This window comes from Heteronotia binoei, chromosome 15, assembly GCF_032191835.1.
Source record: "Heteronotia binoei isolate CCM8104 ecotype False Entrance Well chromosome 15, APGP_CSIRO_Hbin_v1, whole genome shotgun sequence".
Lineage (NCBI taxonomy): Eukaryota > Metazoa > Chordata > Lepidosauria > Squamata > Gekkonidae > Heteronotia > Heteronotia binoei.
The window spans coordinates 51,834,387-51,847,448 of record NC_083237.1 but is presented as its reverse complement, the minus strand read 5'-3'; the positions used below and the strand labels follow the sequence as shown (position 1 = coordinate 51,847,448).

General features: G+C 46.2%; 1 protein-coding gene across 1 annotated transcript in view; it reads left to right on the top strand.

Annotated features, from left to right (window-relative positions):
- The window catches only part of NPEPPS (aminopeptidase puromycin sensitive), a 125,780-nt gene that overhangs the window by 72,797 nt on the left and 39,921 nt on the right, over window positions 1–13,062 (top strand). Inside the window, exons 7-12 of the mRNA XM_060256178.1 lie at window positions 508–604; window positions 707–740; window positions 4,712–4,826; window positions 7,518–7,682; window positions 8,371–8,475; window positions 10,550–10,610. Coding sequence (XP_060112161.1) covers window positions 508–604; window positions 707–740; window positions 4,712–4,826; window positions 7,518–7,682; window positions 8,371–8,475; window positions 10,550–10,610 — 577 coding nt within the window. The remainder of the gene's footprint in view (window positions 1–507; window positions 605–706; window positions 741–4,711; window positions 4,827–7,517; window positions 7,683–8,370; window positions 8,476–10,549; window positions 10,611–13,062) is intronic.

Here is a 13,062-nt window from a genome sequence, read left to right as displayed (position 1 = left end):
GAGGGGGCTTTCCCAGTGCTTCCCCCCCCCCACCCGCTTGAAATCAATGGGAAACATTGAGTTTCCTTCCTATACCTGTCTGTTGGCTTCCCAAAGCCTTTTGAGAACACTTATTCTGGCCGGATTAAACACCCTCTCCTCTGCAGTTACAAGAGGAAAGTTCATACATTTGCCTTATTCAGAATGCATCTGACCCTGTTACTCAGGTAAGATTGACACAATTGCGCACATTCTTTTGGAGTGCCCTATATTTGCAAAATCTCAGGAGTTACATTTAGCCTTATTTGCCAGTTCATTCTTATGGTCCAATTGACAGGGATCCAAAAGGAACTCTAGCAGTTGCTAAAATGTTCTTTACTCCTTTTGTCTGTTGGGTGAGAAGTGATTACTGGCAGCTGTTCACTGCTCAAGATCAGTGTATCACAGAGCTTGTACTGGATAAAAGGAAATATCGAGTCTTTTATTTTCATTTAATACACAATATTCACTGTTTTTTCTCCCCTGTAGGTTGCTGCTAAAACCCTGCCTTTTTATAAGGATTACTTCAATGTTCCTTATCCTCTTCCTAAAATTGATCTCATTGCTATTGCAGACTTTGCAGCTGGTAAAGTATCTTGTGTTATCTCTGAAATCCAGATTTTCTTTAAATTGTGTAACGTTTTAGGAGATGGCTGTATCAATAAATCTTTGTATTTATTTTATAAAGGTGCCATGGAGAACTGGGGCCTTGTTACTTATAGGTATGCTGTTAAATACTGTCTTCTCTTCCCTTTTGTGTGTCTTTTTGACTAATTTGTCCTAATTAATGTTCAAGTGACTTTCTCCAAGTTATTTTCCAACTATTTCCCAACTATTTCCAACTATTTCCAACTATTTTCCAACTATTCTGTGGAGGTCTCCACAGAAATGCGTACTTTAGCAAATCCTGGGCAGCAGGGTGTGTGGGTGATGGGTGGGAATGAAGCCTTTAGAGGCAGATCTTTAAGAAAAATTTTTTAAAGTTGTAACTCTGATTAAGATCTTTTGTTGCATCTCTTTCTCCCAGTCCTTTGTGACCCAGGGTAGATGTATTCTTAATGGTGGATAAGATCATCATAAATAGGACAGAGAACATATTATTTCTCTCCCATTTTTCTCTCAGGACTCAAGTTACTGTGTTTTTTCTTAACTGCACAACCATTCACCTTAGTTAAAGTTAGCCAGGCGGCCTCTTTAGGCATGGTTTGAAGATGGTTTCAAAGCCAGGCTAAACTGGAACCCTCTTTATCTCTAATGTTGGTCACTATCAGGATTGATCTTGATGTTTTACCATGCTTAAGATGGGAAGGGAATTTTTGAGAGAGGATGGATAGAGGCCATTCAGTCCCATGAACAACGGTTGTTCTGGAGACCTTTGCTGAGGCTGGAAAACTGTTACTTTATTTCGTAGTTTCAGTAAGGTGAAAGTAAACCTTATCTTTCTTTGCATTTGATATTTACGTGTTTGCAGCTGTAAGTTCCAGATTCATTTTTTAATTCCAACAGCAAGATTTCCATGTGTGTGTGCGCACACAGTCATTTCGGGCTGTGCACACATTTACAAACTTAACAACACTATAGCATCAGACCTACAGGGATATGATTATATGCTTACTCAGAGTTGCATCTAGTGCACTGAAGCTGGTTTCCCCCATGAGCAGTGTCCCATATTCCACCATTATCTGTAACTCCTCTAAATATTGAAAACTGTGTGGAGGGTGGGGTTTTTTTCCCCCTTGCAGAAGCTCAGTGGAAGAAAATAGCTTGTATCTCCAAGGGGCTTCTTTGTCAAGAGCTCTTGTACCAGTCTGCCGGCTGCAGCTTGCCAATTCATGGTTGGGAAGCTGCTGGGAAGGAAACGCTGTCAATTTATATTTGAAGATTTTCTGCAGAATGGTATTCAGAAGGGGGCATTCTCTAGTTCACATCTTGGTCTTAAGATAGGGTGGCAAAAGTATTCTTGCTTGTCGAGTCTTCATAGGTCCAGTTCTGTCCTCCCACCCTCATGCTCACCCTCCCCCATCTGATTTCAGCTGCTTTGTGACCCTGACCCGACCCACCACTTCATGGTTTGTAGTTTTTGGGCCCAGCTCTTTAACTCCTGTTATCCCCTGACCCTGCTGTTTCCAGGTGGAGGGATGGTAGCTCAGTGGTAGAGCATCTGCTTGGGAAGCAGAAGGTCCCAGGTTCAATCCCTGGCATCTCCAAAAAAGGGTCCAGGCAAATAGGTGTGAAAAACCTTAGCTTGAGACCCTGGAGAGCCGCTGCCAGTCTGAGAAGACAATACTGACTTTGATGGACCAAGGGTCTGATTCAGTATAAGGCAGCTTCATATGTTCATATGTTCAGGTGTTCCAAATCGGCAGGAAACCTTCTATGCTTGTCAGACTTACGCTGCAGTCCCTTGGCACCTACAGGAGTGCCTCTTATTCTAGAGCACGCTGGCTCCATAGCTTTCTACAGACCAAGTAGCATTGCCAAGGGAAGGATTTTCCATCTGCTTTTCTCTAGCTAGGGAGTACTCAACCGGCAGCTGTGTGCCCACAGTCATCGATATGTAGCTTGGCCACAGCGTTAACACCAGCCACCATAGCCTTCACACTTATCCACAGATGCTACGAATAGCCGCTTAAGTTCCAAGGCCATTTTTATCTTAAGCCAGCGCTGCTGCTTGTCTCTTTGGCAGTAAGAAGCGAAAAAGTCTTTGGGGGAAGGTCAGTTGAAGTCGAGAGCAGCAGGCATACCTATGTAGCTATGAAGTCTGGGCTGAGAACCAGGCATTCCTGACCCAGGCAAGGCAGCGTAGGATGCCAGAGTTTGGTAGTTATCCTTCTCCGCTTTCTCTTGTTTCAGTTACAGTATGCTTGGAGCCCCTGTGTCCGCTTATTTGGACATAGGTGTTCACATTCTTGCGCTGACCAAATACTTGGAGCAGGTTTGGAGCAGATGGATCATGGTGTGGGCACCTGGCGCAGTATGGTACGATAAATGTCCAAACTATCAGCAACCTGCAGACCTCGCAAAGAGCATTCGAAAGCTTTACATTTTTCAGCCCGCCGTCATGGGATATACTTTATATTTCCTGTGTCGTCCCTCCCCCAGCTGTCTTCCCGTTTCACGAAACGTTCCTTTTGGCTGACATATAAAAGTTGCTTGTTGACTTTTAAACAAGCACGCATGTTTAAAGGGTCCAAAAAAGGGTCCAGGCAAATAGGTGTGAAAAACCTCAGCTTGAGACCCTGGAGAGCCGCTGCCAGTCTGAGAAGACAATACTGACTTCGATGGACCAAAGGTCTGATTCAGTATAAGGCAGCTTCATATGTTCATATGTAGTGAACTTGAATCTCAGAGCCCAGCTTATCAAAGTGGAGGGTGGATAGGGAGCCTTGTTTACAACGCCCCTGACCTCAGCGCATCCTGTGCCCTTGCTTTCGCGTGTCAGCTCCAGAGTAACCTTTCTGCACTCAGCACACTTTTAAATCAGACCACATCTTGCGGATCGGCAGCATCTTCTTAGCATTCCCTAGGTAGAGTTTGAGAACACTGTACCACAAAACTGGATTTTTAAAGAAATGTCGCCGTAGCTCTTTCTCTATCTCAGAATTACCAGAAGGGTGGCATACATATCTTGGCAAGGCCAGGAAGGCTCTCTGAAATCTTGGGGAGGGGCATAAGTGTAGGCAGTCAGTAAGAGAAGATGGCGCAACTGTGACACTGCAGCTGAGAGCGGGTTGTGGAGCCCCCTGAGTTACGTTGCAAGTTTCACCAAGCCAAAGACCTAGAAACCTCTTCCCTTCCCTCAGTTATGCCATTCAATAAAAGATTTCCCAAATCCTGTAAAACGTTGAAACAGTCCTTTTGTTAGAAGGGTTTTGAGGTGAGCTTGGGTGAGTTTGAAGCGACACTGGTAGTTTTGTGATCATTTTGAAGGTGTTTTGGGGTGAAACGTTGATGAAAAAGAGCAAGTTGGCATTAAAGTTATGACCCTTATCTGTTCAGTTCCCCTCTCCTTCCAGCCCAGTTAAGAGCGTAAGAAGAGCCCTGCTATATCAGACCAATAGTCTAGCATTTTGTCTCACACAGTGGCCAACCAGTTCCTCTGGAGGGCCAACGGGGCATAGAGGTTGAGGCCTTTCCCTGATGTTGCCTTCTGGCTTTGGGATTCAGAGGCTTAGATAGATAGATAGATTTATTGTCATTGTTCTCAAAAAAGAAAATGAGAGCAACGAAATGAGGTGCTCTTCCACAAACATACCAACACATCAACACCCACAAAAGGACATATACATAGACCATTTAAATGCATCTAAAAACACATAACCATTCATAACCCTGCATTTAGCTTAACCACGGCACTTGGATAGAAGCTGCCCTTGAATCTATTTGTCTTTGCCTTCAACACTCTGAAGTGCCTCTGAATGTGCCTCTGAATGTGGAGTTGTAATAGAATATAGGCAAGGTCAAGGTTTCATTTCCCCCCCTAGGGTTATGGTTGTGGTTTTCTACTGTTTTAGAATTTCTACCTTCTTTGTTGTATTCTAGCAGATCCAAAATGTTAACTCCCACTGCGCTTGCATGCAAACAAGATACACTTTTGTACGCCTTGATAAAAATACATAGTTTGGCTAGATTTTTAAAAACCTACTTTTTCGTGCCACACTGTTTCATTCTGTGTTTTCTTCCTGATACACAGGGAAACTGCTCTGCTGATTGATCCCAAAAATTCGTGCTCCTCGTCCCGTCAGTGGGTGGCTCTTGTCGTGGGCCATGAGCTTGCTCACCAGTGGTTTGGAAACCTTGTGACGATGGTACGCTTTTTTGTATATGTACGAAATCTATGTGCTCAGCTTCACAGTATTGTGGCCTTAGGTGATTCAAGTTGTGAACGGGCCAACCTGCCCCTCTGCTTGCTGCTCCAGGGTCATAACTTGGACTGCGTACCCGCTGCTTGTGATAACTGCAGGTGCCACATGCTCTCTTCCAGTGCTGTGTTCATGCACAGTGTCATAAGGGAGACTGCATGAAGAACCACTGCACATGGTTAGAGCACCTGTCCAGACCTCCCCTTTGCTTGCAGCCCCAGGGTCATAATTTGGACTGTATACCCATTGCTTGTGATAACTGCATATGCCGCATGCTCTCTTCTGATGCTGTGTGCATGCACAGTATCGTAAGGAAGATTGCACGAGCGACGGCCGCAAGTGGTTAGAGCCCCTGTACAGACTCTGTGATAGGCCTAAGATTGGTTGTTGATAAACAAATACATGTAGAAGCTGTCTAGTGCACTCAAGGCTGTTCCTGGTGTCTAGAGTCATCCACTGTTCCTTATGCTTATTTTTGCAAGCATAAGTATTTTAAGGGCGGCAGGGCAAGAGCTCTGATTCTTAGGGATGCTGAATCATACCGCTGTTATATTTTAAGTGGTGCTTGTCAGGAATTTCCAAATACACACCTCCTTCAGAATTGTATCTTCAGGTTGCTTGTTGGCTTTCTGTTTGCGCACTAGAAAGTATGGCTGTCTTGGGTTTTCTTTGTCTTATCTCTCCCCCCACTCCCCTTCCTGCTCTGGATCTTCAGCATCCATAAAATAAACAGCTTCCCTGCACTTTTACAAAAGGCAAAAGTCTTTCTGGCTTCCATAGTTTTGCAATGGTTATTTGTTGCCTTTTTACATTAGTGACAAGCCACTTTTCCTTAGTTGTCATCTGGCCTCTGGGTCACTGAAATGGAAAAGTAACAATCGGGAAAGCATGCTGTATATTTTTAGCATTTGAAGTGACGCTGAGGCAGTTGGAAACAGGGGAGAGGCTGTGTTGGGTGACGAGTCAGGACTTCCATGAAGGGAAGGGGGCTCTGGAAAGAGTTGACCTTTTTAAAAAAAATTTTGCAAACCAAATGTGCCGAAGTGTTTTAGCCCTGCAGCCATTACCCTGCTCTGGGGGCTTCTGGGAGTCCATTGCCCTCTGGCAAGGTGGTTTGGGGAGGTGGGACAAAAAAACCCTTCCCTAAATAAATTATTAAATTAAGGGAGCACTTTTGTTTTCTGAGGGAGGGGAAATGTGCTACCATACACTCTCCCCCCCCTCCCCCCTCCCTCTCTCTCCCCCTCCCTCTCTCCCTCTCCCTCCTTCTCGTTCTCCCTCCCTCTCTCTCCGTCCCTCCCTCTCTCTCTTTCCCTCCTTCCCTCCCTCCCTCTCCCTCCCCCCTCCATGATTCTAAGGCTTGTGTGCCAGTTCCAGAGTCCCATTGGCATGGATGTCCAGTGGCAGGCACCGGCGCTAAGGAGGAGGAGCTGGTCCCATCACGCTTGCTGCGCTAATGTTCGACTTCAGCAGGCACTGGAGTCATGAGTTCATCAGCTCATTTTCGCAGCAAGGAGGAGAGAGAAAGACAGAGAAAAGATGGTGGCGGCGAAATGATTCCCTCAGTCTGGAATCCCAAAACAAAAACCATCTTCTCGCTCCTCCTCCTTCCCCACAGTTCTGCAGTGAGATTACTTAGCTGGATTTAATGATGTAGCTTCTCCAGCAGATTTTTTGGGAGGGTGGGGGGTGGGGAGTGCTTTGTACCTGCCAGTGACATAAATAGCTCATGCAGTTCACACCCCATCCCGTGTCTAGCCAGAACAATGCTCCACTTCTTAACCTGCAACTTAATAGTGCATAAAGCAAATGGTAATAGGATACCCGTTTTATTTATTTATTTGCCGAAACATCTCATGCCCTCCTGGTTCAGTGCAGCTGAAAATAATAGTTTAAGAAAACATTTCCAGTTACGTTTGAGACAAAATGACAAACCCCAAATCTCCTTCCCCTTAAAAGACGCCTGCCGTTCAATCCCCGCCAAAGCTCTGGCAAGCCTGCCCTACCCTGGGTACCCCAGGCAAGCCTGATCTCGTCAGACCTCAGAAGCTAAGCAGAGTCGACTCTGGCAAGTACGTGGATGGGAGACCTCCTGGGAATACCAGAAGTCAGGAGGCAAGGGCAGGCTTTATTTAGCCACCTCTCTGAATATCCTCCAGGTCCCCAGTAGGGGTCAGCCCCCAGAGGTCAGCATGACTTCCTGGTTCTCTTTGTCTCTCACACACGGCCCTGGCAAGCCTTGCAGAGGTTGGTCACAGTTATTTCTTGCGCGGCAGTGGCGATGATGGTGACAATACATTTCATTCAACGGAGCAGAAGGTTACTGTGTTTCTGCTTTCATATGCTCACCGAACAAACATTCCTTCAGTTGCTGAACTGGAAACTGAGTGTGTGTGCATATGTGTATGTTTATTCCTATTTGGTTGGTTTTTTGCCCTGCAAACTGGTACCCATTTTTTCCTAAGCTTCACAAATTCAAGCTTCACAGATTCAAGTTATAGGTGCTAGGTTTTTGTTTTAGACAAAAAAAAGCTCCGATTTCACCAGGTGCAGCACTGTATTTCTTTGTTTTCTGCTCTTTCACAGAATTACAGAATATTCATAGCGTGTTTAACATCTGTTCTCACTTCTTTGTAGGAATGGTGGACCCATTTGTGGCTCAATGAGGGCTTCGCTTCCTGGATTGAGTATCTCTGTGTTGACCACTGCTTTCCAGAATATGATATCTGGACCCAGTTTGTCTCTGCTGATTACACACGAGCCCAGGAGCTTGATGCCTTAGACAACAGTCATCCCATTGAAGTGAGTGGCAACTGCAACCCTGCTCTCTCAGCTTGTCCCATGGTTTTCTTTCATGGTCCTTCTCAGGCCTTGAATTCAACAGGAGCTCACAGGAGCACAGCTCCTGAACCTTTCTGAGGGTTCCCCCTCCTCCTTCTCACCTACCTTGTCCATTGAATAGGAGGTGCAGCTGCATAACAATCCCTGGATTAGGAGTGCAGGCAGGCAGCCAGCCACCAGGGGCTTTGCCATGTCCACAGCAGCCCTCATTAACCCTTGGAGAAGCCTGCATCACCCTTTCTCCACTTCTTATGTGATTTTGGGTGGCGGGTGGCTTGCTGGCCTTTTGACTGTGTGGGGGGTGGCCAGGGAGAGCCCCAGGTAAGCAAGGCCTGCTTTGGGCTGGTTGGATCTCTAGCCAGCCCAAGCAGGCCTCGCTTGCCCGGGGCTCTCCTTTCTTGTGTCAGGTTGCTGTTGGCTGGTGGGTGGGGTGGCATATGCTGATGAGTTGTGCTAATGAGCTCCACCACCTATTTTTCTACAAAACGGCCCCTGGTCCTTCTTGATAACTGGAGAAGCAGCGGTCAGTCACAGTGCGGAGTCAAATAGGTCTTAGTGTTGTGACACTGATTAGCATTCTCTCCCCCTGCACTCCCCCCTGAGATTGCAAAGCAAGCTGTTCTCTTTACGATTTGCTCTTCTCACCCAGGTTAGCGTGGGCCACCCATCTGAAGTAGATGAAATATTTGATGCAATTTCTTACAGCAAAGGAGCATCAGTCATTCGGATGCTGCACAACTACATTGGGGATGAGGTAAAAATGTATAATTTCTCTGCTGCTCACTTCTTGGTAACTGTAAACTTTCTTTCTTTGGGCGCAAGAGGGGAGGGTACGCAGGCATGCTTTTGTAGGCAAGCACGTGTGTCTTGTTGCATTAAATCAAGGTTCTCCAGTCCAGCACTGAATTAACCATCTGCAGCAAACCGGTTGTCTCTTGGGGTTGACATGCAACACAAAAGTGGTTGGCTCTCTTCTCCTATTCCTCCCCTCCAGCATCTGACACACCGATATGCTATCTATACATGAAAGTCCCAAAAGCAGAGATAACACATTGATTTTATTTATATTGTATATACTGTACTTGTTGCTGTCAGTGCAGCATCTGCCACCAGCCTGCAAAAGATACTTTCTGGAAGAGATCAATGTTTGAGTCCAGTGGCATCTCTGTTGATCTTAGATTAAACTTTGTTAGACTTAATGCCTTCCTCCCTCAAGGAGTGTCCAGTTCTTGGGAGCTGCCTCTGAATTTTGGAAAGGATGTCTGTTTTGGGACTAATTCATATGACCCTAGGAGCATGAAGATCCCTTCTGTACAAAGGCAGTGAAAGTCCTCCAGTTTGGCTCCTGGTATCCCTTTCAAGTTATGCACTTGTCACAGGCAAGAAGCCTTCATTTGTTATGTCCTTGGACGTGAAGCTGCTTCCGTGCATGCAGCCGTCATTCTTTCCCAGGTAGAATAAGTAGTTTATGTGAAAGAAGGCTCTGTGTGGCCAGGTTAGCCCCTGGTGCCACTCTGTACCAATCATTTGAGTATTCCAGTATTTCCAGCCTGTGAATTTGGCAGTGCTCCTTAACGAGGAGACTATGCAGGCAGTTGGGTCCTGTGACTCTGTTCTGCTAATGATAGGGCCTTCCTTCAGTTCAAATAATCTTTTCTGTGTCAGCAGGAGACTCCCTGCACCAGAGGAAAGCGCTGTCATGAATGGGATGGTGCTATAGGGTCCAGCTAAGGATTTTGGCCTTGTTAAAATCCTTGGATTCGGTTACTTTTGCAAAGGCAGGGCTGGTTCACACAGTCCCCCTACTCAGCACACTGACTGATAGACAAATGTGATGCACAGCTGCAAGTCTTGGGCTTCCGTGCATCTCTTCCCTAGTATAGATTAGCGGATGTGAAGGGCTCTGTCCCAGTCTCTTATTTCTTTGCAGCACGCTTGCCTTTATTCCAAGTAGGCCTTACATACTTGGATTTGATTGTGCTCCATTAAAAGAAGTCTTGAAAGTGCCCTTTTTACAGCGGTTGAATTGCAGAGAGCTGTTCCTAAGTGCCTCTTCTAAAATTAGCTAATTTAATAAATATTTATAGATCTCTCTGCAGCGAGAAGGAATAATAGCTTTAGCATAAAACAGCCCAGAAAGGAGATTTTTAATTGAAATCAGCGTTGGAAAATGTAGGGAACTACTCTTAAGCTGTCCTCTTTGGGCTTTTTCGTTTCAGAGCTAAGTCCTAAGGCTTGTTTTGAAATTGATGATTTTTCTGTGAGTTTATCAATAGCATCAAACGACACTGTTGCAACGGCCTGTTCTGCTGTTTCTGAAAAACAGGAACAAAAAGCATGGTTAGCAGTGCATGTATGCTGTTTTTCTGCAGTCTAATTCAAAGTGACATGTTAGTATAATGTGTTTGGTATAGGGAGATTACGGGGAGCGATGTTTGGAGAGGGCAGAGTTGGAGGGAGGATATGTCACTTTCAGATGATTCTCTAGGTTGTCTCCCCAGTGTCTGTGGTTCTTACCATAGAGACTCGGGGAAATTTCTACACTCTTACAATATGGAGGCTATCTTTCCTCCTCCTCTTCAGTTCCTTGGGGGCGGAAAATTGAAGTTGGAGACAGGTAATTCCCTGCCTTTGGCAGGTAAATAGGAAGGGTAGCCTGGTACCAAGGAGCCATCCTAGTCAGTCAAAGGATGCTGGGTGAGCTCAACCTTGGCTTGTCTGGCAAACATGGCTAACTCTTGGAAATGACTGTGTTAGGGGAAAGAACACAGCCTTTGGTACAGTGACAAGCTAACTTTTTGAGCTTTCTCTTGAAAATGTATTCCTAGGACTTCCGGAAAGGAATGCACTTGTATCTGACCAAGTTTCAGCATAAGAATGCAGCTACAGGTAACAGTTTTATTTGTCCCCCCCCCCCTTTTCTGGCTGACTTCTCTTTGCATTCATCCCTTCAGCTCCAGAGCAGTCCATTTCAGAGATAGCCTGGCCTCTGGTAACCAGTTCCTTAGCTTTGCAATATGTCAGAATTGTCTGAACCGTAGGGAGTTTGAGCGATAAAGTAGCTTCCGCTAAATTACAAATGGCATTAGGCCATTCTCACAATCCTGCCTGTCAATGGGCTACATTTACTTTGGCGGGGGGGGGGGGGGGGAGAAGATGTACCCAATTCTGAATTAGCCTAATTGTTGTTAACTTCTGGCTCCCTCCCCCAAAGTAAGTTGATAATTGTGTTAAGGTTCGTACTAGCTTACATTTAAAAAGAAACGTTAAAACGGATAAAAGGAAGTACTTCTTCACCCAAAGGGTGATTGGCGTGTGGAATTCACTGCCACAGGAGGTGGTGGCGGCCACAAGCATAGCCACCTTCAAGAGGGGTTTAGATAAAAATATGGAGCAGAGGTCCATCAGTGGCTATTAGCCACAGTGTGTGTGTATGTATAAAATTTTTTGCCACTGTGTGACACAGAGTGTTGGACTGGATGGGCCATTGGCCTGATCCAACATGGCTTCTCTTATGTTCTTATGAAAAACACGGAATTAAATGTCTTAAGAACAGTAGGAAGAGATGCATCCCTACAGCCGTTCTTTGGCTGTTGTGTTTATTTTTACGTCGTGCCAGCAGTGGGCCGGCTGGTGTGCAGAACAGATTTGAAGTGCCTCTGCCTACAGGGTTCGCATAGACGAGCAGTTCTCTGCCTTTGGGGCGTGGTGACCCATCCAGGGCTGGCCCACGGTTTGCCTTCCTAGGCAAACTGTGACCTTGGCAGCTATCTACTTTATTCCATTTTCTTCTGCGGCTAACTGGTAAAAACCAGCAAACATCACAGAAAGGGCACAGCTGCCCCACTGTGGACCTCAAGCAACTGGCATTCTGACATACACAGCCTTTGATATGGAGGTTGCATTCTAGCCATTGACCACCCTTTCCTTCTCCAATATCTCTCTACAATCCCACTATTTACTATTTATTTATTTGATTCCATTTATATTCCACCCTCCCCACCGAGGCAGGCTCAGGGCGGCTTACATGCTCATGCATATGCATGAGTATAAAACATATAAAAACATAAAAGCCATAAAACCGTTTAAGACATAAAAATTTAACATTTGATGCTATGATCTTAAATTCAAAGTTATGTTCTCTGTTAACAGATCTTAGGTGTTCCCTTCTGCTGCTGCTTCAGGCTGGCTTGCAAAAGGTGGTCCAGACATTCCCTGAGGACTGTAGTGGCTGACAATCTAGTTTGCAAATGCCTGGTGGAAGAGTGCCGTCTTACAGGCCCTGCGGAACTGTATGAGCTCTTGCAGGGCCCTAACTTCTTCTGGCAACTTGTTTCACCAGCAGGGGGCCACTACAGAGAAGGCCCTGGCTCTAGTTGTCATGAGCCTGGCCTCCTTAGGGCTGGGGATTGACAGCAGATTTTGTGATCCAGACCGAAATGCTCTCTGGGGAACATATGGGGAAAGGCGGTCCCTAAGGTATGCAGGTCCCTGGCCATATAGGGCCTTAAAGGTAAGAACCAGCACCTTGAAACGAACCCGGTATGCAATAGGCCATAGGTGGCCAACAGTAGCTCTCCAGATGTTTTTTGCCTACAAAATGGCCAATGGCTGGGGCTGATGGGAGTTGTAGGCAGAAAAACATCTGGAGAGCTACTGTTGGCCACCCCTGCAATAGGCAGCCAATGCAGTGCTTTCAGCCCAGGTGGAATGTGCTCCCGTAAGGGAAGGCCCAATATCAACCTGGCTGCTGCATTCTGCAGTAGTTAAAACTTGCAGGTTTGAGACAAGGGCAGCCCCGTGTAGAGGGGATTGCAGTAATCCAATCTTGAGGTGACCATAGCATGGATCACTGTTGCCAAGTCATCGCGTTCAAGGTAGGGAATCAACTGTCTTATCAACCGAAGATGATGGAAAGCTGATCTGGCGGTGGCCGCCACCTGGGCCTCCATATTTAAGGAGGGGTCCAGGAGCACCCCTAAGCTTTTAACCTTGGGCGCTGGTGTAAGTAATGCCCAGTCAAAGGTCGGTAATAAAACCTCCATCCCTAGACCGCAACGACTTAGGTACAGGACCTCCGTCTCCGTCGGATTCAATTTCAGTCGACTCAGTCTGAACCACCCTGCTACAGCTTGAAGTTCCATGGTCAGGTCTTCTGGGGAGAAGTTGGATTGGCCGCCCATCAACAAATAGAGCTGGGTGTCATCTGCATACTGATGACATCCCAGCCCAAACCTCTGGGCAATCTGGGCAAGGGGGCGCATGTAGATGTTAAATAACATCGGGGAGAGGACTGCCCCTTGTGGCACACTACACACAAGTGGGAGCTAATGTCAAGTCT